Below are 26,174 nucleotides of genomic sequence, written 5' to 3'. Positions count from 1 at the left end.
ATTCTGAAAACAGGCATTCCTTGAGTGACACACCCTGTGTCAGGTGCCTACACTAGGAATTCTGGAAAGATGTGAAGTATATACCTTTTTGGGGGGCTCATCAGGTGTGTCCATGGGAGTGATAGAGCCCTCCTCAGCCTCTGAGTGGTTCGACTCGCAGGATGACACGCTGACGGAGTCCATGCTTTCACCAGAGCTGCCGCTGGCAGTGGACTTGGGCTGCTCTTTGGTGGGAGTGCTATTGGTGATGATGTCTGAGCCCAGAAACAGTCTACAGAAAACAGAATGCCAGGCGTTTGGGCTGTTACTAATCTGGAATCCATGATGAATCAAATATTTTTGTGTTGATTAAGCCCTTGATGTTTTTTTCAATCTTGTGTGCCTTGTCATTATTATTTTAGGAAGACATTTGGTATAAAGTTCCTAAAAAATCTTTGTAAACAGCATGTCCTAATAGGTTATTTCCAACCTCAAAGAACACACAGTTTGCTTAGCTGAAAGAGGGAATGTATTAACCTGAGGTCTTTTTAGGTCAATGGTTCTCCAGCTTTTACCAGTCTATGGACCACTTTGGCAGGATCAAAACACCATCACCCCACCCGTATCACTTCCCACCTAACACAAACTTCATGAGGCGGAAGAAAGCTGGCACTGCTTTGAACAGAAAGTTAAGGAGGAAGACTTCTGTTTCCAACAATCTTGTGAACTATAATAAACTGAACTGTTCCACTATAAAACAACTAGGTAAGGAATATTAAAAACTCCTTTTAATGTTGAGTTTGCAAGTTAGTAAGGGAAATCCCTACAAGCCATGAAAGGAAAAGGGAACTGAAAACCAGAAGCTTGTGAGCTGATTCTGCAGCTGCTCTGGTTGGGGAGTGGGAGGTGCCAGTCTTAGTGAACTAGGGACATGGGTTTTAACACGTACACAGGGACCAAAGGCTACTGCTCATGAAGGGTAGGCAACTGGACCTGAAGCCCCTTATACAGAGCCAGGGCCCTCAAAGGGCTGTACCTTAACACAGAGATAGGCAAGAAAAGTGGCACAGGAAGACAACAGGAAAGTTTGTCTTGACCTGGCCTTGGGTGGAGGAAAAATCTCTTCTCTAAAATCATGTGTGACCTTGGCCTGTGCCTCCATCAGATTTGAGGTTTGAATGTATACTACCTATGTAGTCTAGGAGCTCTCAGGTCAGTGATATCCGTGGGACACCTAGAATTTAAAAAAAGGAGGGGAGGGTGAAGCTCTCTGGAGGGACAGGCCTTCAACTGAGGCTGCAGAGAATTCCTTGATAAAGATGAGCTCATAGTACAAAATTATAAAACACACACAGGGAAATATTCCACCCAAAGGGAGGGTCAACAGACCTAACAAACAGCAGGGTTAGACTTCTGAGAACTTCAGACATAAGAACTATCAGAAAGAAACTAATAACTTGTTCATTTAATCGACAAATATTTGAGTGCCTACCATGGGCCACGTTATAAAATAAGTGTGGTTAAAAATATTAAAGGCATAAGAAAAGAAACTGAAAACAAGGGTTAAAAGCAAGATAGTCTGAAAAAAGAACAGGAAGATAATTTGAAAAGATATAATTCAGAGATGAAAAATAAAATGATTGAAGTTAAAAAACTCAGTAGAAGAGATTAAATAACTGTCAAAGAGAAAAACCATGAGCTGGAAGATAGATCTGAAGAGAATCCTCAGGGATCAGCAACAAAAGATTAAGAGAGAGAAAATAGGAGAGGTTAAAAGACGTGGAGAATGGAATAAGAAAGTCCTGCATTTGTGTAAGAGGAGTTCTAGAAGAAGTCGACTGAGAGAACAGAAGAGGGACCACAGCTGAAGAGACAGTGGCTCAGAGGATTCCAGAACTGATAATCTCCATGAATACTCAAATTCACGAACCACATCCTGAGTAGGAAAAATAAAACTAACCTTCTACTTAAACTACAGATTGGTATATCAAAGACAAAAGAAGTTCTTAGAAGCAATGGGGCATGGGTCTAATACAAACAAAGTAACAATAATTAAACAGATATAAGACATCTCAAGGAAACCCTGCTGGCCTAGTGGTTAAGTGCTACAGCTGCTAACCAAGAGGTCAGCACTTCAAATCCGCCAGGCGCTCCTTGGAAACTCTATGGGGCAGTTCTACTCTGTCCTATAGGGTCGCTATGAGTCGGAATTGACTCGACAGCAGTGGGTTAAGACATCTCAAAAGTAACAATAAATTCAGAATAAAATCTGCAAAGTGCTGAGTGAAGATAACAGTCATTCCTGAATTCTAGTATAATATTCTAACATAATATAATAAAATTTTAATATAATTCCAAGAATGAGGGCAAAATAAAGGCTTTCTGAGACAGGAACTGAGAGGGTTTACCATAATCAGACACATACTGGAAGAAGTTATAAAAGGAGAGAAGGAGTAAGATGCATGAAAGACATGCAAAGAAACTGGTAAATGGGGCTAAATCCAAACAGGCACTGACTGTAAAAAATAACAGTAATGGTAAAAAAAAAAAAAGGATGTGCTTGATTTTTATTAAATATTTTAGAAATTATAAGCTTAAAAATGTGCCTCATCTCCACCCTCCAGCCCCATTTTCCATGTCCCTTCCTTTCAGGGGAAGAGCTAAACTCTGATTGCAATTCACAGAAGAAAAAAATGCTACTGTCTTGCTGTTCCATGAATTACAAGGAAAGCCCTGGAAGGCTGCTAACTAGTAGTCTTCAGCCCATTACCAGAGTATCTCTTGCTTAGAGTTAAATTGTTCAAACACTAAAGGCTCTTCCATTACTACAATTCAATGAGACCATCCCCTCTTTGAAAAGGTTAATCCTGGCTCAACACTAGGTATCTTTTCCCCTAAGGCTCCAAAGTTTTCTCCATCCTCTCTGGATAATGGATCATTAAATGTGAGGAGAGCAAAAATATATCTTCCAGATTAATAAAAATGCTACGAGGATCATAAAATCTTTTGAAAAGGAAATGGTAATATAAACACCCCTGTATGTATAAGAAATAAGATGGGGAGACACGTGACTTGTTTTCAGAATGTACTGTCAAACTCAACAACAGACACCAAGGGTTAAACTCAAACATCTCTGCAAAATTTCACCATATAGAAGTGAGTATGCACTGGCCACCACCTGAGGACAGGCATAAAAGAAAGAGGGTAAAGGTAGTGGCACTTGGGATTAGGTCTACTTGCACTGAGATTTTTTTCCTCTTAAGTACCTCTGGCTCCTATAAATGAAAATAGCCACTGCCGTCCAGTCGATTCCAACTCATAGCAACCAGCAGGTCCTAAATTCCCAATGCTTTACGATGCCTCAGTTAGTAGGGAAGATCACCAGGACGTCCCACATTCCTGGACTCACCTATCAGGGAGTCTGATTCCCTAGGAACATGTTGATATTATCTGCTGACAAGGCTTGGTCAGATGCCTTGGGTTATCTCAAGAGAGTTCATTCTCCTCCATTTTGCAGAGATAAAAAGATAGCAAGATAACATGGAAAATACCCCAGAGAGGTGAAAAGAGTTATAAATCTATTGTTCAGGAAGGTCAGGGCAGACATCTGAGCAAAGAGAGAGGTTTGCCAAGACATCAGGATTTCCTTCAAAACGCTTTCTACAAAATCACGTTCCAACCCAATCCTCAAATGCCTCATATGACCTGCTATCAGGTTAGCAGCCTGAGCAGCTTCTGATTCAGGAGATCACGCCAGCCGCGCCCTACAAGGGCCTTTATATATTACATTGGGAATATGGCAATATCCAAGGTCATGTGCCATACCCGGCTCTGTGGCGCAGCGCGGCTCACTGAGGTAGGTGAAGAGAGAGTGCTGGGAAGTATCAAATACCCATACCAACACTCTGAATTCTGAGCAAGAAAAAAAAGTCTAAAAAATATAATAACAAAATTATTTCCTCATAAAAAATAGTGGTTGTTTTTCTGGCACCCACTGAGAACTAGACACTGTTTGAAAAGCTTTACAAGGCCACTTAGTCCTCAGGACAACCCGCTGAGGTGACATTATTAAACTCATCTCACAAATGACAAAACAGAAGGTCCTGGCCCACCATGCTTTGAAAAAGCTCTGCAATACTCCCTAATCAGTGCTCTGGCTCATCCCTAGCCAAGGAAAATTATGTCACACAAAAGATCAGACACAGGTGCAAGTCTTCAAAAGAGAGGCCAAGCAAATGCATTAAGCAAATTATAATCCTTGTTTCCTTGAACTAGTCTCCTTAGCCTTCATTAGATTCATTACTCTAATGTCCGTAAGAGCCTAAAGTCTAAAAGATTAACTTCGTGACAGAGATTGCTGTAGTTACTAACCGCTGTCAAGTCAGCTCTGACTCATAGTGGACCTATGAACAACAGAACAAAACACTGCCTGGCCCCATGCCATCCTCACAATCTTTGCTATGCTTGAGCCCACTGTTGCAGCCACCATGTCAATCCATCTCATTGAAGGTCTTCCTCTTTTTCACTGACCCTCTACTTTATCAAGCATGATGTCCTTCTCTAGAAACTGATCCCTCTTGATATCAGGTCCAAAGTATGTGAGACCAAGTCTCACCATCCTTGCTTCTAATGAGCATTCTGGCTGTACTTCTTCCAAGACAGACTTGTTCATTCTTCTTGTAGTCAGTCCACTATATATGCAATACTCTTTACCAATACCATAATTCAAAGGCACCAATTCTTCTTTGGTCTTCCTTATTCATTGCCCAGCTTTCGCATGCATATGAGGTGATTGAAAAAATCATGGCTTGGGTCAGGCACACATTAGTCCTCAAAGTGACATCTTAGTTTTTTTAGCACTTTAAAGAGGTCTTTTGCAGATTTGCTCAATGTAATGTATTTGATTTCTTACTGCTGCTTCCATGGGCATCAATTATGGATACAAGTAAAATGAAATCTTTGAAAACTTCAACATCTTCTCCACTTATCGTAATGTTGCTTATTGGTTCAGCTGGGAGGATTTTTGTTTTCTGTATGTTGAGGTGTAATCCATACTGAAGGTTGTAGTCTTTGATCTTCATCAATAAATGCTGAAAGTCCTCTTCCCTTTCAACAAGCAAGGTTACATCATCTATCGCAGGTTGTTAATGAATCTTCCTCCAGTCCTGATGCCTCGTTCTTCATATAGTCTGGCTTCTCAGATTACTTGCTCAGCATACATACTGAATAAGTATGGTGAAAGAGTACAACCCTGACACACACCTTTCCTTATTTTAAACCACGCAGCATCCCTTTGTTCTGTTCGAATGACTGCCTCTTGGTTTATGTACAGGTTCCACATGAGTACAATTAAGTATTCTGGAATTCCTATTCTTTGCAATGTTATCTGTAATTTGTTATGATCCTAAACAGTCGAATGGCTTTGCATACTCAACGAAATACATGTAAACATCTTTCTGGTATTCTCTTTCAGCCAAGATCCATCTGACATCAGCAATGATATCCCTCGTTCCATGTCTTCTTCTGAATCCAGCTTGAATTTCTGGCAGTTCCCTGTTGATGTACTGCTGCAATCGGTTTTGAATGATCTTCAGCAAAATTTTACTTGCGTGTCATATTAATGGAGACCCTGGTGGCAGAGTGGTTAAGGGCTATGGCTGCTAACCAAAACATGAGCAGTTCAAATCCACCAGGTGCTCCTTGGAAACTCTATAGGGCAGCTCTACTCTGTCCTGTAGGGTCGCTGTGAATCGGAATCAACTCAGTAGCAACGGGTTTGGTTTGGTCATATTAATGATATTGTTCAATCATACCACATTCTGTTGGATCACTTTTCTTTGCATAGGCATAAATATGTATCTCTTCCAGTCGGTAGGCTAGGCAGCTGTTTTCCAAATTTCCTGGCATAGACAAGTGAGCACTTCCAGTGTTGCATCTGTTTGTTGAAACATCTCAATTGGTATTCCATCAATTCCTGGAGTCTTATTTTTCACCAATGCCTTCAGTGCAGCTTGGACCTCTTCCTTCAGTACCATTGGTTCTTGATCATTTACTACCTCTTGAAATGTGTGAATGTCAACTGATTCTGTTTGGTAGTGACTCTGCATATTCCTTCCATCTTTTTTTGATACTTCCTGCATCATTCAGTATTTTTCCTATAGAATCCTTCAATACTGCAACATGAAGGTTGAATTTTTTTCTTCAGGGGACTTTAGCCAGTGGCCTGCCATACTGTCTGCTGATCTTGGGATCTGTCAGCTTTCACAGCCTGTGAGCCCACGGCCTGCTGTCTGACTTGCTGATCTTGGGTTTGTCAGTACCTGCAGCTACGTGAGTCAGGAGAAACCTCCAGCCTGATGCCTGACCCAGACTTACAGCCTCTACAACTGCATAAGCCATTTCCTTGAGATAAATCTCTCTCTCTCTCTCCTTTCCTTCTATCTTTCCATACATGTATGTGTATATATACATACATACATGCTTCACTGGTTTTGCTTCTCTAGAGAACCTAGCCTAAAACATTTGGGGGTGACAGAGATTAGGCTCTCTTGAAGTTCTTCTACATAAATAGCTATAATTAAGACACAGGGTTTAATTAGACTACGAGTCTTTCTATTCCTTGCTTCCCCTTTACCTTTTCTGCCTTCTTCCTCTCCCTCTGCTTCTCCCCTCTTCTACTTATTGCTTCCCATCCCATTCTGCCTTTCCTTCTGTTCTTCCTACAGAAAGTATTTCTTTCAAGAGGTAGTATGGTAGCGAATATAAACTTGGCTCCAAAGCCAAATCTTGGGTTTGAATCCAGATCCTTCAATTACTACCCTATTATTTAACCTGTCTGTGCCTCTCTTCTTGGCCTATAAAATGGGTTTAAGAGTAGGGTCTATCTCTTAGGTTATTTTGAGGACTGAATGAGAAATGCATGGATTGTTCTTAGAACAGTCCTGGCACATGGCTCAAATTATTCATTTGAACAATATTTATTAATCATCTACTATGCATCTGGCCTCATTCCAGGATCTGGGGATTTAGCAGTGAACAAAAAACAGGCACAGATTCCTGCCTTCATATAGTTCAAATGCTAGATAATAAACAGATACATACAATAGACAGTATGTCAAATGAAGGTAAAAGCTATGGAGAAATTCAGAGCAGGAAAGGGTGAGAGAGAGTACCAGGGGCAGGTGAGGTGGGCAAGTTATAGTATAAAATAGTGTGGTCAGGGATGGTTCCCTGAGATGGTGACATTTTAGCAAAGATCTGAAGGAAGTGAGGGAGTGAGCCATGTGGCTATCTGGGGAGAAGAAATAGCAAATAAACATGCCCAGCATGTTCAGGGAGGTCCAGGTGGCTACAGCAGAAGAGTGAGCAGGCAAAGATGAGGACAGACAGGTACCGGGGGGTAGAGGGAGAGGGCAGACAGATATGGCGGAGGGCGATGCTGTAGATTCTGAAAGGCCTTGTGCTCCTTTGTAAGGACTTTGGATTTTACTCAAAGGGAGACAGATATTTTGATGTTAGCTATGGAGGCCCTCTCATATGCCAGACATTGAGCTGGGGATACAGCCATGAGCAAAATGGACAAGGTTCCTGCTCTGTTATGGACTGAATTGTGTCCCCCCATAATGTGTGTCAACTTGGCTAGTCCATGATTCCCAATACTGTGTGGTTGTCCACCATTTTGTGATCTGATGTGATCATCCTATGGGCTGTAAATCCTAACCTCTATGATGTTAATGAGGCAGGATTAGAGTAAGTTATGTTAATGAGGCAGGATTAGAGTAAGTTATGTTAATGAGGCAGGACTAAAGCTACAGGATTAGGTTATATCATGTATCAACATCTTTTGAGATAAAAAAGAGAGAATCAAGCAGAGAGGAAGGGGACCTCATTACCAACAAGCAAGAAGAGCCAGGAGCGGAGCATGTCCTTGGGACCAAGGGTCCCTATGCTGAGAAATTCCTAGACCAGAGGAAGACTGATGACAAGGACCTTCCCCCAGAGCCAGCAGTGAGAGAAAGCCTTCCCCTGGAGCTGGTGCCTCCTAAACTGTGAGAGAATGTATCTCCTTTTGTTGAAGCCATCCACTTGTGGTATTTCTGTTATAGCAGCACGAGGCAACTAACACACGTTCTCAGGTGGCTTACACTCCACTGGAAGAAACAGTCAATATGATTGGGAGTTACTGGCGTAGATGGCAACATGAGAAAGGGTGATGTCTTAGGAGGTAACATTTTTGTCATTATAGGAGCTAGCCATGGAGAAAGAACATTCTAGCCCATGGGAACAGCAAGTGCAAGGGCTCTGAAGCAGAAACAAGCTTGGTGTGCTTGAAGGATGGCTAGAAGGCCAGTGTGGCAGGATCCTGGTGAACAACGGGGAGGAAGCTGGGCAGGAAGGTAGGGGGCAGATCATACATGGCCCAGTAAACTAGGATAAGGAGTTGGGGTTTATCTGAAAATAAAACCATTGGAGGTTTTTAAACAAGAAGCACCATAATGTGGTGTACATTTTTAAAGACCACCCTGGATATCTGCTGGAGAATGGATTGTTGGGGGCAAGAGTGAAGGGCAGAAGACAGTAAAGATCTTGTTGGAGTGGTCAGGCAGGAGATGATGGTGATGTCCACCAGAGTGAGTAGTGGAGAAGGATGAACTGATTTGGATTATGTTTTAAGTTCACAACAGAACAATAAGCTATTTATCAAGTGAGCTAACTGTTCTTCACTTTTGCCCGAGCTCACGGGGGTCCTGTTGAATTGCCCGAGCTCAGGGGGATCCTGTTGAATACGGTTCCACTTCCCAACTCTAAGTGGACCTTCATGGGGCCCCAGGACCCCAGGAGACACTCACAGGCTAAGCCTCTTCACCATGCTCTTCCGAGGCTTGGGCGAGGTGGCACTGGTATCGGCAGCTGCTTCAACCTCACACGAGAGGGCATAGCTGGGAAGGAGAGAGGTGTTCATAAGATCAGAGCTTGAGAATCAAGAAACAGATTTAAATTTATAGGATTTAATTATGTTTTAGATGAAGGTGCTGATTATTCAAAGTACAGATACATCCTGCGAGTTCTATTATAAATGTCAGAGGGCACTGACCTGATGGCCAGATTTCACACATTAACATATGTGCTCCCTCCCCTTATCCCTATCACTGGTACATAGGTTGAGGCTATGTAGTTTTGCATGCCTCAAAAACAAGGATTTGTACACTTGGGTAGCATCTAAACCCGACTCCATTCTGTTTCCTGCTCATTCCCATCCTATCGCTAGGTCACAGGAAGAATCATTTCTTCTCTGCTGCTTCCCTCCTATTACTCTGTGTGTGTGTGTGCATGTGTGCGTGTGCGCACGCACATCACAGACATCTTTACTTTTATCCACAGGAAATTCAAGAAGAAAGAAACCTTTGTAAACTATCTAACCTTCAGTGAACAGAAATAAGCAATTATATTATTGATAAAGATACATAAATATGCTGTTTTAATTGTTTAAATATCCTAATTTAAAAATGCTCCAGATCCAAACATCTATCTGCCAGGCAGATACACTTGCCCCAAACACAAAAGGTATTTATATCTGATCTGAAATGTCTTTTATGAAAGCTGCGTCTCTAGCTAGTAGTTGTATGTGGTTCTCGGGTAGGTGAGAAAGTGTGCATACAGTGAATATTAGCTTCATAAGTTGCTAATTATGTGTATTTTTTTTTTTTTTTTTTACCTAAAGATGCATCCAGGTATTTGCTCAAGTATCCACTGACATGGTGATTAATAAAATATTAACTTAAGCTGTAGTTTTTATACATGGCAAGAAAAAATAGGATCCGTTTAACAAGATTTCTTTAATCATAACGAATCAGTTACACAACTGATCTTCTGAGCCTGGATGTTCTGATCCAAACCGTAAGCCATGGGATGTATGCTCCATACGTGAAAACAATATATACAAGAGATAAAGTTAATACATAAAAACTGGCCTTTAGAATAGGGTATGTGGAGAGAGGCAAGCACTGTTTTATTTTCTCTCTACTAAATAAAGGACAGTCTGAATTTTGTCTTAATGTACTAGGACCAAACCACTCTGGAACTAAAAACCAAAAAAAAAAACCAACCAAACCTTTTGCTGTGGGGTTGATTCTGACTCACAGTGACCCTACAGGACAGAGCGGAACTGCCCCATGGGGTTTCCAAGGAGCGGCTGATGGATTTAAACTGCTGACCTTTTGGTTAGCAGCCCAGCTATTAACCACTGCGCCACCAGAGCTCTGAACTAAAAAAGACCTCAGAAATCATTTGTTCTCAAATGAGGAAACTGAGGCTTATAGAGGCTATGTGGTTTGTCCAACATTATCCAACCAACTTCACAGCTTGGTTTGTAGAGTCAGGAAGACCTGAGTTTGAATTCACACTCTGTCACTTACTAGTTATAATACTTATCTAAACCTTAATTTCCTCAACGGCAAGATACTTATTTTGCTGCGAATTTCACTCTCCTGGGTAATAAACTGTAAAGGAAATCCCCTGTCTACAGCAGAGACTGGCAAACTTTTTCTGTAATGAACCAGACAGTAAATATTTCAGGCTTTGTAGACCACATGGTCTCCGTTGCAACTACTCAACTCTCCCTAAAGCGTGAAAGCAACTATAGATGAGATGTAAATGAGCAGATTCCGTTCCAATAAAACTTTATTTATAGATAATGAAATCTGAATTTCAAGTAATTGTCCTATGTCACTAAATGGTTGATATTTTTCAGCCACTTAAAAATGTGAAAACAGGCAGTGGGCCAGATGGAGCCTGTGTGATCTGATTTGGCGCTCCCTGGAAACCCTATGGGGCAGTTCCACTCTGTCCTATAGGGTCATATGAGCTGGGCTGACTCCATGGCAACAGGTTTTTGGTTTGGTTTGGACTACAGGATAAAGAGTGAACCCCAGCTAAGCCAACATTCAAGATACTGAGTTAACGTACCTTTCCAAGCTCATCAACCACTATTTTCAAATTTGCCTTTGTGTCCCAGCCAGACCAGAGGTCTTGCTGTTCCCCAAATGCCAAGCATCATCAGACCACTAGGCCTTTGCTTATGTCCTTCCCTCTGTCTAGAATGTTCTTCTGCAGTTCTTCTCCTGGCAAAATCTTATGCCTCTTTCACAGCCCAGTGTAAATGTTAACTCCTTTATGATATTTTCCCCATTCCCCACCTCCCCATCCTTGGCCAAATGAACTGCTCCTGCCCGTAGGTTCTTGTAGTACTTTAGTTACCCACCATCTTTTAATGCTTCATGAATCTGTCTCTCCCTGCAGACTGAAAGCTACTACCAACTAACAATCATGACAAACATGGTAATGGTCGTATTGGTATGACAGTGATGATAATGATGAGGACAAACATTTTAATGGTGTCTTTGCAAGTACTATTTCATTTAATTCTCACAAACACACATTTACACATGAGTGTCCTGATGAATGGAAAGAATAAGTGACCTGTTCAAGGTTACAAAGATAAATAAATGGCAGGGCAAGAAATCTGAAAGCAGAACTTCTGGTGCCATCCACTCATCTCTTCCTGCTACATCATGCTGCTTTGGAAATGGATGACGTAGAACCTAGTAGCTGCTGACTATATACAGTGAAACCCGTGACAGCCAGAACTCAACTGGACTGCCTTGTTTTTCTGGGTCTCGTTAAGTTTTCTGCCTTTGACAGGGTGTAATCTTATCACTTGTCTACTGCTCATTTTCGAGGAAAATATTTGAGTTTTCCTTCTCTGATGGGTTCCACCAAACATAGGTTTTGGCTTTCATAGGTTTTACCGTAGTTGTTGAATAAGTGACTGAGTAAGGAATTAGATGCAGTACGCTTCTCGCCAACACCTGAGTTCCACCCTGATGGACAATGTGTCAGCCTACCTCTCCTCCTCTGTGAGCAGCTGCTGCCTCTGGAACCACTGGATGAACTTTAGGTCTGGGGTCATACAATAGCTGTTGCAGGCGGATTGTAATAGCTTTATTTGGGCAATCACTTCAAATTCCTGAAGCAAACAGAAAACCAAAAGGAGGAGTGAAAAATAAGGCCAAACAAATAGAGATCTTTTCAACATGAAAACATGCCATAGTAGGATAAACAATGGTGAAAACCATCCAGGATGACTTTGAACCACTGCTTCCTTAGAAATAACACAAAGGAATAACTCTAAAAATTCCAGCTCTGAATCTCTAAAGACCTTCTATGCTCAAGTAATTGTCAATCCTCCTTTCTTCTTGAAAAACAATTTACATGAATAAAAGGAACTACCAGAGCAACCCAAACCAGTCACCACCGGATCATAAAGACCTCCTTGTTCTTTTTTCCATTTTCATTTTTGGGACAGAAATGTTATTTTTTTGAGGTTGAATATTTCCTAAAAGATATGAAAGTTTTCTATTTCTATTTCCTAGAAGATAAAGGGAAAAAAATGCTTTAAGTAATGGAGCTCCCAAGTTTCCCCCACCCATACCCACCCCTCCATCTTCTTCAACTCTTACCCTTCAATAAATAAGTTTCGGTAGGGTTGAATATCTAAACAATCCAGGGGCTCATAAACTTGAATGCTTAAATTTCCTGGATCCTTGGTGTTTTACCACTCAGTAGATCATTTAATAAATTCTTTTAAAACTCACGAGAGAAGCAAATATATAATTATGTCCAAAATTATTTATACTTCCTTAGATTCTTCAATAAAGCTAATTTGATGTCAGTACAGGTTTTAGCTTTAGGATTAATAATCAAATTTTTCATAAGTTTAAGATCTTAGTCTTACAAGGAAAGAGATTACCATACACGGTTATTCTGAAGTTAAAGGACAGAGATGGGTAGCCATGGAGGTTTTTATCATTATAGGACATGACAGAAGAAACTCAAGAAAAGGTCTCAACTTCCCGTCCAGTGGACTCAGCCCTTGGTCTCAGAATCCTCAGAGAACATTAATCATCATGGTAAAGAAGAAAGTATGCTCCCTCCAGGGTCAGAAGACTTACATTTGTCCAGGTTAGTACCCTGTCTGAATGATCTACGCCTGGTTAACTCCTACAGGCCCTTTTGGTTTTAACTTCAATATAATTTCCTTCTGGAAGTTTCTTTGACCCCACAAGTTTGGGAAAGATGCCCTTCCAACACTCTTCTATAATACTCATTACTTCTACTCACAAGCCCTTATCAGGATATATTATAACTACCTGCTTACTGGCCTACCTCCCTTCTGGACTGTGAATTTTATGAGGGTGGGGAGCTCTGCTTTTTCTCTGTACTAATCTCCAAACGTATCATAGTGCCTGACTCATTTTAGTAAGCAATCAATATTTACTGAATGAAAGAATGGCTAAAGAACAATGAGAGAACTATGGAGTGAAATTATTATTTTGCTTACTCATTTTTCTTTTTTTTTTTTTTAGCAGAGTTCAGAACTGTTCTACTATCCACAGAGAAATTCAAATAGATACTTTTTAACACCCCTTTCTATGCCGATAGGAAAAGAAAAAATAAGTACCCACAAGTAACAGTGAAGAAAAGGAGCCCTGGTGGAGCAGTGGTTAAGCACTTGTCTACTAACCGAAAGGTCAGTGGTTCAAACCCACCAGCTGCTCCGTGGGAGAAAGATGTGGCAGTCTGCATCTGTCAAGTTTACAGCCTAGGAAACCCTATGGGGCAGCTCTCCTCTGTCCTATAGGGTCGCTATGAGTCAGAATAGACTCCATGGTAATTTTTTTTTTTTTTGGTTTAACAATGAAGATAACTTCTTTTCCTTTCTCAAGCAGACCCTCAAGAATTAATCATCTTTATTTACTCTTTGATGTCATTTGCTATTAATGAAAGCCTGTTCTCCTTAATGAGGTCAACCTGTTACTGCTGAAACTAACTATAAAGGAGGAAAGGAAGGGCGTGAAGGGGAGAAGTGTGGGCTTTGGAGTGAGGCAGAACTGAATTTGAATTTCTGCTCTGCTACCAGGAGACCTGGTCCAATGACTTAATCCCCCTGAGCCCTGATGTCTTTACTTTTGAGTTGTGGATAAGAAAACCTACCCTCACATATTCTTGGGGGGTAATGTATAGGAACATGTCAAGCACAATGCTAAAAGATAAAAATGGTTAATAAATATTAATTTTTCTTTCTGTACAAAAAAACTTAAGTCCCCCCTTCTTTCATTTTTTTCATGCCAAATAAAGTAAACTGGAAAACCACAGCCAAGGCCTCTACTTACCCTTCTTCTTTTCTCGAAGTTTATCAGCCCACCCTGAAAGAAAACAAAAAAAAGTAACCAACAAACCTACTTTGAAACACAGCCCGATGTTGTTCTAGGTCACATTAAAATAGATCAAAGGGATGATAAAGCCACAATTATTAATGAAACTGCAATTATGGCTACTATGGAGGAACAGAAGCATCTTTTGCTTCCAGAAAAACAGATGTTCTTTTAATTATAATAGGGCTGGATAGGCAGAGAGCCTTGTCTTGAAATATGTGAAAACAACTAAAACAGTAATGATACAAAAGTTACAGATCAAAAGCCAAATACATTTCCAGGCCGGTAAAGGAGAAAGCTGGAGCACATTCCCATTACAATTTTTTTCTTGACCCAAAGTAACAAAAACAGATGGTCACTGACTCATACTAGACACCAAATTGTCAATGGTTTATCAAAAGGGAAGTCACTTCTACATAGCACCATGAAAAGTTAAGTTTCAATTCTTCATCCCCCAGCTCCTGTTCTCAGTAGGCTGAATTTAGCCTCTAAATCATTGGTGACTTCCAAAAAATTCTCCAGCACTGACAGGTGTTTCCTGAGATAAACTGAGGCAGAGGATGTAAAGAGACACAGAACTCAGGAAATGCAAAACGGATGAGCAGGTCCACAACACTCATGATAAACATGGAGGTCGGCATATTTTAAATAACTGCTACTCCTTCTAATTATGATAGAGTAAAAGCAGGTTGATTGCATGTGATAACCAGGAAGGTAGATGAAATTTAAAATATAAGCAATCCTTAAACCTCATGTTAAATTCCAAATTTCTTCTCTACTTAATATTTTACAACTCCCATTAACAAGTATGGAAACCCTGGCGGCGTAGCGGTTAAGTGCTACGGCTGCTAACAAAGGGTCGGCAGTTTGAATCCGCCAGGCGCTCCCTGGAAACTCTATGTGGCAGTTCTACTCTGTCCTATAGAGTCGCTATGAGTCGGAATCGACTTGACGGCTCTGGGTTTTTGGTTTTACTAACAAGTAGCTTGCTTGATGGGGTTTTACCTCTTTTCCCATTCCCTGGAAAACAGACCAAGGAAGAGAGAGAAAAGAGGGATGACAGAAAAAAGCAGGTAGCAACATGGAAAAAAAAAAAAAAAAGGATACTTGAAACAAAGACAGTCCATAAATGTGGCTGAGTCCCTACGCACCAGGTATAATGTTAAGGGCATATTATTCCTTCAGCTCCACCTGCCAAAGTCCTATTCAACATCAAGATCTTGCTCAAACCCACTCCTTCATAAGGCCTTTTCATCATGTACCGTCATATGGAATTATGCCCACTCCTTTTCCTTTCAATCTTTTTAATATATATTTAAATATTTCTTGTTACGTGATGTCGAGTCGGTTGACTTATAGTGACCCCATGTACAAAAGAATAAAATGTTGTCTGGTCTTGCGCCATCCTCACAATGTTCGAGCCCACTGTTGCAGCTACCGTGTCCATCCCTCACTTGAGGGTCTTAATATGCCATTTGAACCCTCCCCTGTTTTCTTACTGCATTTTGGTTTGAATTTTGGTGTCTATCACTACCTGCTTTAATATATACCCTCCAGTGGATTTTTAGCCACTTCTGGTATTATTCACCTTTGTATTCCTTACAGTGTCTAGCACAAAACTGGGTATACAGTGGGCACTCAATAGATACTAATGAAACAATTTCTCTCACAGGTTTTAAGTAAGAAGGATGCAGGCACGATTTCACCACTTGCACAGAGCTCACCTCGATGTAGTCCTGAAGAGCAGTATCAAGCATGGTCAGGTCAGTCAGGAAGGTGCCCAGGTAAGGCACAGTTCCCTGCATCACGCCCTGAAGAGCAATCAGAGCAAAACCATCCTTATTGTTATTGAGAATTTAAGGGCTTCAGGAAATGCCATACTAGAGCAAATCCTATTCTGGGCCAAATTTAGCAACCTGCCCATTTGTAGACGGAAGTAGCAATCTTTGAATGGGTAAGCCTTGACAAAACCTGGAGAATAATTAAGGCCCATACACGTCCTAATTTAAAGCCATTAGTGCTAACGTCCTTGAATGAAAATTTTGAAACTCCTACATAGATAGGAGAGGCACTCCATCATCTAATGTCTAACTTTCAAAGTCACAAAAACAAAGCCTCAAAGCCAGGAGATTTTACAAGTGTGTTCAAGTGTGTCCACAGTTAGGTTTATATATTGCTTAGGCTCAGGGTCAGGAGGGATACCTGTTCAACTTCAGAGTGTGTGGACACTCCTGGTGGTTTAGAATGGCCCTGGAGAGCCATGACCTCACCATCTGTACAAGAGGGCGCTGCTGTACAACAGAGGAGAGTATAAGGGCCACTACTAAAATGGTCCTTTGGGCTAGACTTAATGACTCACTTCCAAATAACAGAGGAAGAAAAGGGAAAAATAGTAACTTTAAAGTGGAAAACCTGGCAAAGTCTACCTTAGCCAAGCAATGATGGCTAATATCACCAGTGACACCATCAACGTGACATCAGATGGTCATGATGCACACCCTGATATAATGTGAAGAGAAGGCCACTTCACCTCTGATATTCTCCCTCAAAACCCACGACCCAAGTCTAATAACTAGAAAAACAACAGATAAACTCAGATTGGGGGATCTTCCACAGGATAACTAGACAGGACTCCTCAAGATGGCAAAGTCATAAAAAACAAGGAAAGACTTAGAAACTTCCACAGACACACTGGCAGACCAGAAACATGTTACTCCCCGGGACTCTGGGGAGACATGACAACTAAATGCAGGGTGGTACATTGGATTGGATCCTGGAACAGAAAGAGGACACTAATGGAAAGCTGGTGAACTGCAAATAAAGTCTAGATTTTAGTTAATAGCATTACACCAGTGTCAGGTTCTTGGCATTGACAGATGTGCCATGTCACGTAAAATGTTAACAATGGGGGAAATGGGCCGAGGGGTTTACAGAAACTCTAGGGACTGTCCTCACAACTTTTCTGTTAACTCTAAATTATTCCACAATAAAAAGTTCATTAGAAAAAAGAAAGCCCTTAGAAATGAAGGTGGAGATACTTCAACCTACAACTGTAGGTATACACTATATTCACTTCATCAAATTACCTTTGAACTCATTGCTGTTCTCCTTAAGGCCACAAAGTCACTGACCATTATGAAGGGAAAATAAAAAGAGGCTTCCGTGGGCACCTTCTCCTAAATCCCATCAAGGCACTTAAGAAATTACAGCAGGAAGGCAGTCTCAACCAGGGCAAAGCCAGGCTGATTGACATGAGGCTGGTTGTTTCCTCAGCCAAAAACACTTCATGAGGTACACACCCAGGAGAGATTTGTCCTTCAGGAACTCACCGTCAGCTGCCGTCTGTCCTTCCCCGTTATGTGCACAAGGTCTCATCCTGAACTAAAATAATCTTTTTTTTTTTTTTTTGCTAACAGCTATTTTTACTTTGTCTTTGAACAACCAAAGGATTTGGAAGCAACGTGAATGTTTTACAGCTTTTATGTCACAGAAGAGTTGATCATTAGAAAACAACGTTTCTGATCTATACCAAGCTTTCCAAAGGAGGAGAAAATCCTCCTCAAATCAGCAAGTAGGCATAAGAATCAGTACTGTACTAAGACTTTAGACTGATCGATTCTAATTTCCTCCCTCTGGTTTTCTCCCCTCTACGCTAAAAGGTTGTTGTTGTTGTTAGATGCTGTTGAGTCGGTTCCGACTCATAGCGACCCTATGCACAACAGAACGAAACACTGCCATGTCCTGAGCCATCCTTACAATCCTTGTTATGCTTGAGCTCACTGTTGCAGCCACTGTGTCAATCCACCTCATTGAGGGTCTTCCTCTTTTCCGCTGACCCTGTACTTTGCCAAGCATGATGTCCTTCTCCAGGGACTGATCCCTCCTGACTACATGTCAAAAATACGTAAGACGCAGTCTCCCCATCCTTTCTTCTAAGGAGCATTCTGGTTGTACTTCTTCTAAGCCAGATTTGTTCATTCTTTTGGCAGTCCATAGTATTTTCAATATTCTTCGCCAACACCACAGTTCAAAGGCGTCAACTCTTCTTCGGTCTTCCTTATTCATTGTCCAGCTTTCACATGCATATGATGCAACTGAAAATACCATGGCTTGAGTCAGGCGCACCTTAGTCTTCAAGGTGCCATCTTTGCTCTTCAACACTTTGAAGAGGTCCTTTGCAGAAGATTTACCCAATGCAATGCATCTTTTGATTTCTTGACTGTTGTTTCCATGGCTGTTGATTGTGGATCCAAGTAAAATGAAATCCTTGACAACTTCAATCTCTTCTCCGTTTATCATGATGTTGTTCATTGGTCCAGTTGTGAGGATTTTTGTTGTCTTTATGTTGAGGTGCAATCCATACTGAAGGCTGTTGTCTTTGATCTTCATTAGTAAGTGCTTTAAGTCCTCTTCACTTTCAGCAAGCAAGGTTGTGTCATCTGCATAATGCGGGTTGTTAATGAGTCTTCCTCCAATCCTGATGCCCCGTTCTTCTTCATATAGTCCGGGTTCTCGGATTATTTGCTCAGAATACAGACTGAATAGGTATGGTGAAAGAACACAACCCTGGCACACACCTTTCCTGACTTTAAACCGATCAGTATCCCCTTGTTCTGTCGAATAACAGCCTCTTGATCTATGTAAACGTTCCTCATGAGCACAATTAAGTGTTCTGGAATTCCCATTCTTTGCAATGTTATCCATAATTTGTTATGATCCACACAGTCAAATGCCTTTGCATAGTCAATAAAACACAGGTAAACATCCTTCTTGTATTCTCTACTTTCAGCCGGGATCCATCTGACATCAGCAACGATATCCCTGGTTCCACGTCCTATTCTGGAACCGGCCTGAATTTCTGGTAGTTCTCTGTCAGTATACCGCTAAAAGGTAGGAGAGTTTAAAATAAAGCTAAAGATGATAATAACTATCTTTTATTTTTCCGTGCTAAGGAGGAGGCTTTTTTTTTAAGGAGGAGGCATATTTAGAGTTCCATGTGCTCCCTGGCATACTGAAAAATGAAAACAACTTGGTTAGTCCTTGAGTTTTGAAAGAAGAGCTGGAAAATGCCTAGAGGGTTCGGAACAAAGAAAAAATCTGAGGACACGGGCCAAATCCTTGGCAACCAGGTCCTGGGCCACCATGTACCCAAAGCTGACTGTGCTATAGGCTTTTGTCTGTTCTCTTGGCGAAACGAAGCCCAGGAGGCCTCAAGGCCAAGGTGGCAGCAGCTTTTAAGTGCAGCTGTGGGTAGAGAAAGACAACAAAAGGGACAGAAGCCTACCCACTGCTGTGCTTTCCTTACTCCAGGAAAAAATGCCCAGAAAACAACATGACTTGCAACTCTCAATGTTTATTTCCTACTGGGTCAGATGGACATGATAGTATCTTTCCTACTGACCTCCCAGGGCTGCTGAGAACAAATGAAGAATGGGAGAATCTTTTTAGAGGCATGAAGCCGCTGCAGAATGAAGGTGCTGGTGCCAGGCAGGTGCCCAGCCTCCCAGGGTGGGATACTCTCCTGCGGACTCTCGGGGAAGGATGGCTATACGTACCATGTCTTTCTGGAGCTGAAGCCGCCTCTGAGTTCGCTTCTGGTTTTCTTTCACACTGCTGTCCAGGTTTGCAAATTTTGAGGTTCCTTCCTAGGAAACAGAGGCACACAAAAGAGGAGGGTGATTGGAGGCAGACAACAGAGAAGTGAAGCACAACTGTCTGATGTCATGTCAAAAAACCAACAAAAAAAAGGACAGGCTACTTTATGCACAGAACGGCATAATTACGCCAAGTAAAAGGAGCCAGGCCAAAAAATAAAAAAAGATGAATACTGTACGATTACCTTTATATAAAGCTCCAAAATTATGTAAAATGCAAACTAATCTAGTTTGAAGGAAAGCAGATCTGCGGTTGCCTGGGGTTGGGGTGGGTAGTATGGGGGCAGGGATAAGGGAGAGATTACAGACAGACACCAGGAAATATATGGGCACGACTGATAATTTCAGTATTTTGATTATGGTGATGGCTTCACAGGTTAAAAATTTTCGAATTGTTCACTTTAAATATGTGCACTTTATTGTATGTCAATCACACCTTTATAAAACTGTTTTTATAAAAGGAGGGGGGGAGAGAAAAGAGGCCTCCAACAGGCTCTCTAGGCAATATTATGCAAGTACGCAAATGCTTGAATGCTTGGCCAGCTTGTTTCAAGCAGGCTATTTGTAATGAGGCCTGGTAGTCTTGGGTTATCCTGGTTTTCCCCAGGCTTTATAAGAAGAGTCCTTGATTTAGTTATAAATCAGTCACCGATACAAAGCAGGCAATTCCAGGATCTGGTGGTAATTTTTACGCATCCCAAATTCCACTCAACGTCATTACATTCTAGAAATAAGGATCTCTTCCTCCATATTTTTGTGATTTCTTGATCTTGGCCTGAAATGGATGTGTCAGCTATGAGAGAAGAGTGACTCTTTCTGTGGTATTTCTTGGCTAAATGAAGCTTTTGTCCGGAAGTTTTTGAGGAAGTCCAGTATCATGTCCAATGCTAATCCGTGAAAGCTAGAACCTTCATTCATTTCTTCCCTTTCACTCCCAACCAACCCTCCCAAGTGGCCTCTCAGGTTTGGAACTCTGACAAATCAATCATTTCCCCTGGTGCCTGAGGACAGATGGCTGCCCTTTCTTTCCTCTCTTCTGTTGTAACAACAAACTCTTCTATACAATGACTAATCTTGAGTTTGCTGACTGAACATAAACTGTTTTCAGTTTTGTGGTTTCAGAGTCTAGTTAAGTTCTCATTTTCCAGGAACTGTATGAATGGGAGGCAAATTTCACAATTCTGTAGTGTTTAGCCTCTGATGCCTGATCTCTATTAGCTTTTCCTTAGTCAGTTTTCCCTCGATTTATTATATTACGCTTGGATTTGCCCCTCCACTACTGTACAACTACAAGATGGTTTTTCTTTTTAGTGCCTTGGCCTTGGCGATGGCCAGGAGGCATCAATGTAGTCTATCATTCCACTAGGGGCAAAATCGAAAATGACTCATTATCTATTTTATTCTCCTTGTTCGAAGTGATAATAAAGAGAGCTACTACTGAACGATCTCCTAGTTTTTCCCTGAGGGTGAATGAATGTGGCCTAAGATGCTTCATTTCCTGTGCTAGGTGGTCGTGAGTCTTCCCCATATTCTTGAGAATTTGCTTGGAGTACAAAATCAGTAATGTCTGACCTGAAAGTGAGTAGCAATCTCTTTCCAATATGTAGGTCCTTCTGCCTCCTTCAAGTCCCTCGATCGTCGGCAGAGGTTAAAACGTATGCAGATTATTGCTGATATATCTAAAATTCTTAGTAAGAATTTCTGAAAAGTCTAAAGGCTCACTAGAATCACAGAATAACAGAGATAGGAGGGATCTTAAAAGAGCACTAAGGACAACCTCCTCATTTGTGAGAGAGATGAAGGCTGGATATGGGAAGCTAAAAGACTTGTTAAATTTCATGACTTCATGAGAATGCGATTCCATCCCTTGCTGGAACACTAAAGAGACTAGAGCCAGTTCCTCCTAACAAGGTGTCAACTGAGGATTCACTTATTTATCACATCCGATGGTTTCAGATTTGTCCTTCCTCCACTCTGTGATATCTCACAACACCAATCCCTTGAAACATCTGGAAAATTTTCACAGGTGTTTTGATTGCATCACTCTGGTTCTCTCCTCCTGCCTCCTCTGTTGCTCATGTTCGTGGTCTCTTAGTGACTCCTCTGCTTTCTGCCCAAGTCATCTTCTTGTTCTTGCTCTTCTCATGTGTTGAAAATATTATCCAATCTCATGACGTTGATCATCATCTATATTTGGATGAATTCCAAATCCTCCCCTCTCCCTCATCTCTCTTCTGCTCCCTCCCTCCTCCTGTCTCTCCCCCTTTGTCCTTCTCTCTCCCTCTCTTTAATGCAAACCTCTCACCTGAGACTCACCTTCTCTCTATCTCCATCTTTAGGGGAGTTCATCCACCCCCATCCATTCTGTTCCTGGGCCTTGCGGGGGGGGGGGGTCTTCTTCTAGGGCGCTACACAAGTATTGGATCCTTCCCGATACATGTTTGTTAAATTATAGTTCAGAAGCTAATGGTTATTGTTATTTGAATAGGTCTTCATAGTTTTAATCGCCTCCTGTATCAAATGACTCCTCTGGCGTCTGAATATTTAGCTCCAACTTTGACTTTAGTGTATTCGGGAGCTTTACTGAACTCACATCTCCACCAGAGTCAAATTTCTGGGCCTTCTTAGAGGTTGTTTATATTAATCCAATCAGGGAGAATTCTCACCAAGGGTCCCAAGAGCCAAGAAGATTTGATGATGGTCTGCTTTCCAGTTATTTTAAAATTTGTGGACTCTATGATTCTGTTTAGAATTATCTAAGTTTCAGACATCTTGAAGAAGTAAGAGATTTAAGAAAATCTTTGTGAAGAAATAAAAACTTATTTTTCCAACCACTGTAAGGAAAACCACAGATTTTTGCTAATTATTGCATTGCCTGGGCCGCAGTAGTACAGAAAAAAAAAAAAAAAACACTGCTGTCGAGTTGATTCCGACTTACAGTGACCCTATAGGACAGAGTAGAACTGCCCAATAGAGTTTCTAAGCAGCACCTGGTGGATTCGAACTGCCAACCTCTTGGTTAGCAGCCGTAGCACTTAACCACTATGCCCCCAGGGCTTCCAATATTATAGAGTGGCAGATTATATCTACCTAGAAGTAAAAGAGAAGGATAGGTCATTTAAGACTAAGCTACCCAACTATAAATCAGTGTTAAGTCCACATAAGAAACAGTGCCCAGCAGTTTTTCTTAGTGGTTCTTTTGAGAACCTAAGTATCTTCATTTCATTTTCAAAAACTGTGCAGAGAATTTACACCCAGAATTATAAACTTCATATGAAGAATGATCAACAAAGATGATTAGAAAGGGACATACATATACACACGGACCGCTCAAAACATTCCACTATTGCTAATGACAATGCACAGACCCCATTCATTCATAGCCAAGTTTTTCATTTCTCTGAGATTTGAACCATATATAAGAGACTTAAGAGTGCTGGGGTAAACTTTTGTGTTGAAGAAAGGTTTATGGGCTCTTTAATGTCTAGATACAACTTTGCTTCTACGGTTTCAGCCAAAAGACCTCCACTAGGCAGCACGCTGCACAGGATTCAATTTATCTGCTTTGGAAGGATGACTCAGGGCTATTGGGATTTGAATGTGTGGCTCCAGTTAGTCTAGCTTTGTATTACAGACAGTGAGACCACTCAAGCCATGTCCCTCCAGCCAGACAGGTTTCCATTTAAAGTCTGAAAATCTAGGGGGATAGGAAGCAGGGAGTCACAGGATGTCAGCAAGCACTTTTAGTGTACAGGTTACCAGGTAGGCCAAATCCAAAGTCAGATAGCTGCACAAACTCTCCTGCTCATATCTTCACCACCAAGTCCGGCTAACAGTTGGCAAGGTGTTAAAGTCACGTGGATTAGAAGGTCCATCAATTCACGTTGTCACACAACATTTTTTAACACTAACTTCATGCCAGATGCTACGTTAGGGATTACCCAATCCTGCCCTCAAGACGCTTACAGGCAAATACAGAGACAGACTAAGTACACAGGCAATTCCCATGGACCAGAAACAAGCACCAGGACGGAGGAACGCTGTGCTTTTCCTGGAGCACACAGGAAGGCTTCTACAGACTTGGAAGTGTCAAGGAAGGCTTCCAGGCAAAGGGGTATCTACACTGACACATGAAGGATAAGTGGGACTTAGGAAGAGGCCAGTCATGAAGACTGTATAGATGCCCTTACAGGATGACTAATCTAAGGGTTGTCAACTGGATGCTTTTTGTTAGTACCCCACCTACACGTGACTGTCCATCTCCACTACAAGTGTCCTCTCTTAAGCTCAAATATGTAACTGATATTTTATTTACCTGCATTAGTTACGCATACTTTGGCTCCATATGTAGATAGTTCTCCAAATACTAAAACTAAAAAAAATAATTAAAAAAATAGTGCTTTCATGTATCTTACCTTAGTCAATCTTCAAAACAATTCTATGAGGTCAATAGACCAAATACTGCTATTGTGTCCAATTTATAGAAAAGGAAATTAGGGACAAGAATCACATCTTTTAATTGCACGGTTCGGGGCTTCTGTTTATGGTAGTCGTTATCATACTATTTTCGAATAGTCTATTTTTCTATCACCTCCATACGACTATAACCCCCTTGGGATAAGGGACTGTCTTCTATATGGCTATATCTTGAATACTCAGCACAGAGTGAGTTCTCAATCAAGCTTTGAAGAGATTACTGATTTATCTTCTCTAGGGAGCTTTTACCTGATTCACCCTGTCCCCTATTCCCAAGTCATCAGAAGAAACAGCTTTGTGTCTAAGTGATCAAAGCACAGGTTGTACAGTGTCACCAGGTAGAATTAACATTTTATCTTCACCACCTACCAGGTGTGTGACTGAGGGCATGTTACTTACTTGAGTCTTGGCTATCTGCAAAATAAGGATGCTAAAATCTATATTATGGAAAGGTTGTGAGGAAGGTGGAGCCCTGGTGGCGTGGTGGTTAAGAGCTCAGCTGCTAACCAAAAGGTTGGCAGTTCAAATCCACCAGCTGCTCCTTAGAAACCCTTCGGGGCAGTTCTACTCTGTCTTATAGGGCCGCTATGAGTTGGAACTGACTCGATGACACCTAACAACAACATGAGGAAAGTATGTGACCTATTTTAGTTCCCCTTCTAGTGATTTACTCACAACCTGTTATTTTTACTTTTATTTGACACTTACCATTTAAGTGTCTATCTCCACCAACTAGAAGGTGAATCCCTAGAAGACAGGGTCTGTGCTAGTCATCTTCATATTCCTAGAGGCCAGTCCAATCCTTTGCAAACATTAGGCATTCAACAAATGTCTGCAGAAATAAAATGAACTAAGCTATGCTTTACCTAGCAGGTAGCTGAGAAGTCAGCACTCAGCTGGTATTCAAGAAATATTGCTAATGGACCACAGCCTCTACCAGACTGACTCCAGTACAACTAGATGGTGCTTGGCTATCACCACTGACCATAATAGAGGGTCCCGGACAGAGCTGGAGAAAAATGCAGAACAAAATTCAAACTCACACAGGAAGACCAGACTTACTGGTCTGACAGAGACTGGAGAAAACCTGAGTGTATAGCCCCCGGGCGCCCTTTTAACTCAGTACTGAAGTTACTCCTACGGTTCACCCTTCAGCCAAAGGTTAGACAGGCCTATAAAACAAACAACAACACACACAGTTCAACCAAGTATACTAGGCTAAATGGCCACACCAGCCCAGGGGCAAAGATGAGAAGGCAGGAGGGGACAAGAAAGCTGGATGGATGGAAATGGGGAACCCAAGGTAGAGAAGGGGAGAGTACTGACACTTTGTGGGGTTAGCAACCAAACCAATGTCACAAAAAAACACACGTATTAATTATTTAATGAGAAACTAATTTGCTCTGTAAACTTTCACCTAAAGCACAATTTGAAAGAAAGAAATATTGCTGACTGAGAGATTGTGCAATTTAGTCCAAATAAAAAATGCAAAATTGCAGATTTGAGCTCTGTCATTCCAGGTGACATTTTGCTGAGAAGGACTATTCCAGGGCCTCTCACCCACCAGCAAGTGCCAGCACTTGGTATTTGCAGAGTAGCCTGTGAAAGAAGTACACGTGTGAGCACGAGTTTCACCATCTGGTTACGTAATAGTGACGCTAAGGAGGATAGGTGGAGAGTGCTCAATTGGACTTTGAATTTTTGAGTGCCAAGTTTCTTAGATGCTGCATGAATAAACAAAAATTCTGCCTTCTAGTCACCTTAGGCTTTCTTAAGAGACTAATGAATTTTA

General features: G+C 41.4%; 1 protein-coding gene across 2 annotated transcripts in view; it reads right to left on the bottom strand.

Annotated features, from left to right (window-relative positions):
* Nucleotides 1-26,174, bottom strand: part of RGL1 (ral guanine nucleotide dissociation stimulator like 1) — a 286,792-nt gene that overhangs the window by 16,093 nt on the left and 244,525 nt on the right. For both annotated transcript variants that reach the window (XM_049868101.1, XM_049868102.1), the window contains exons 11-16: nt 19,808-19,897; nt 15,977-16,063; nt 14,211-14,243; nt 11,883-12,004; nt 8,829-8,918; nt 85-271 (exon numbers count right to left, since the gene is read on the bottom strand). In XM_049868101.1, coding sequence (XP_049724058.1) covers nt 85-271; nt 8,829-8,918; nt 11,883-12,004; nt 14,211-14,243; nt 15,977-16,063; nt 19,808-19,897 — 609 coding nt within the window. The remainder of the gene's footprint in view (nt 1-84; nt 272-8,828; nt 8,919-11,882; nt 12,005-14,210; nt 14,244-15,976; nt 16,064-19,807; nt 19,898-26,174) is intronic.

This window comes from Elephas maximus, chromosome 24 (genome assembly GCF_024166365.1).
Source record: "Elephas maximus indicus isolate mEleMax1 chromosome 24, mEleMax1 primary haplotype, whole genome shotgun sequence".
In the NCBI taxonomy this organism is placed as follows: Eukaryota; Metazoa; Chordata; class Mammalia; order Proboscidea; family Elephantidae; genus Elephas; species Elephas maximus.
The sequence above is the reverse complement of the archived record's forward strand: the minus strand, read 5'-3'. Positions and strand labels throughout refer to the sequence as shown.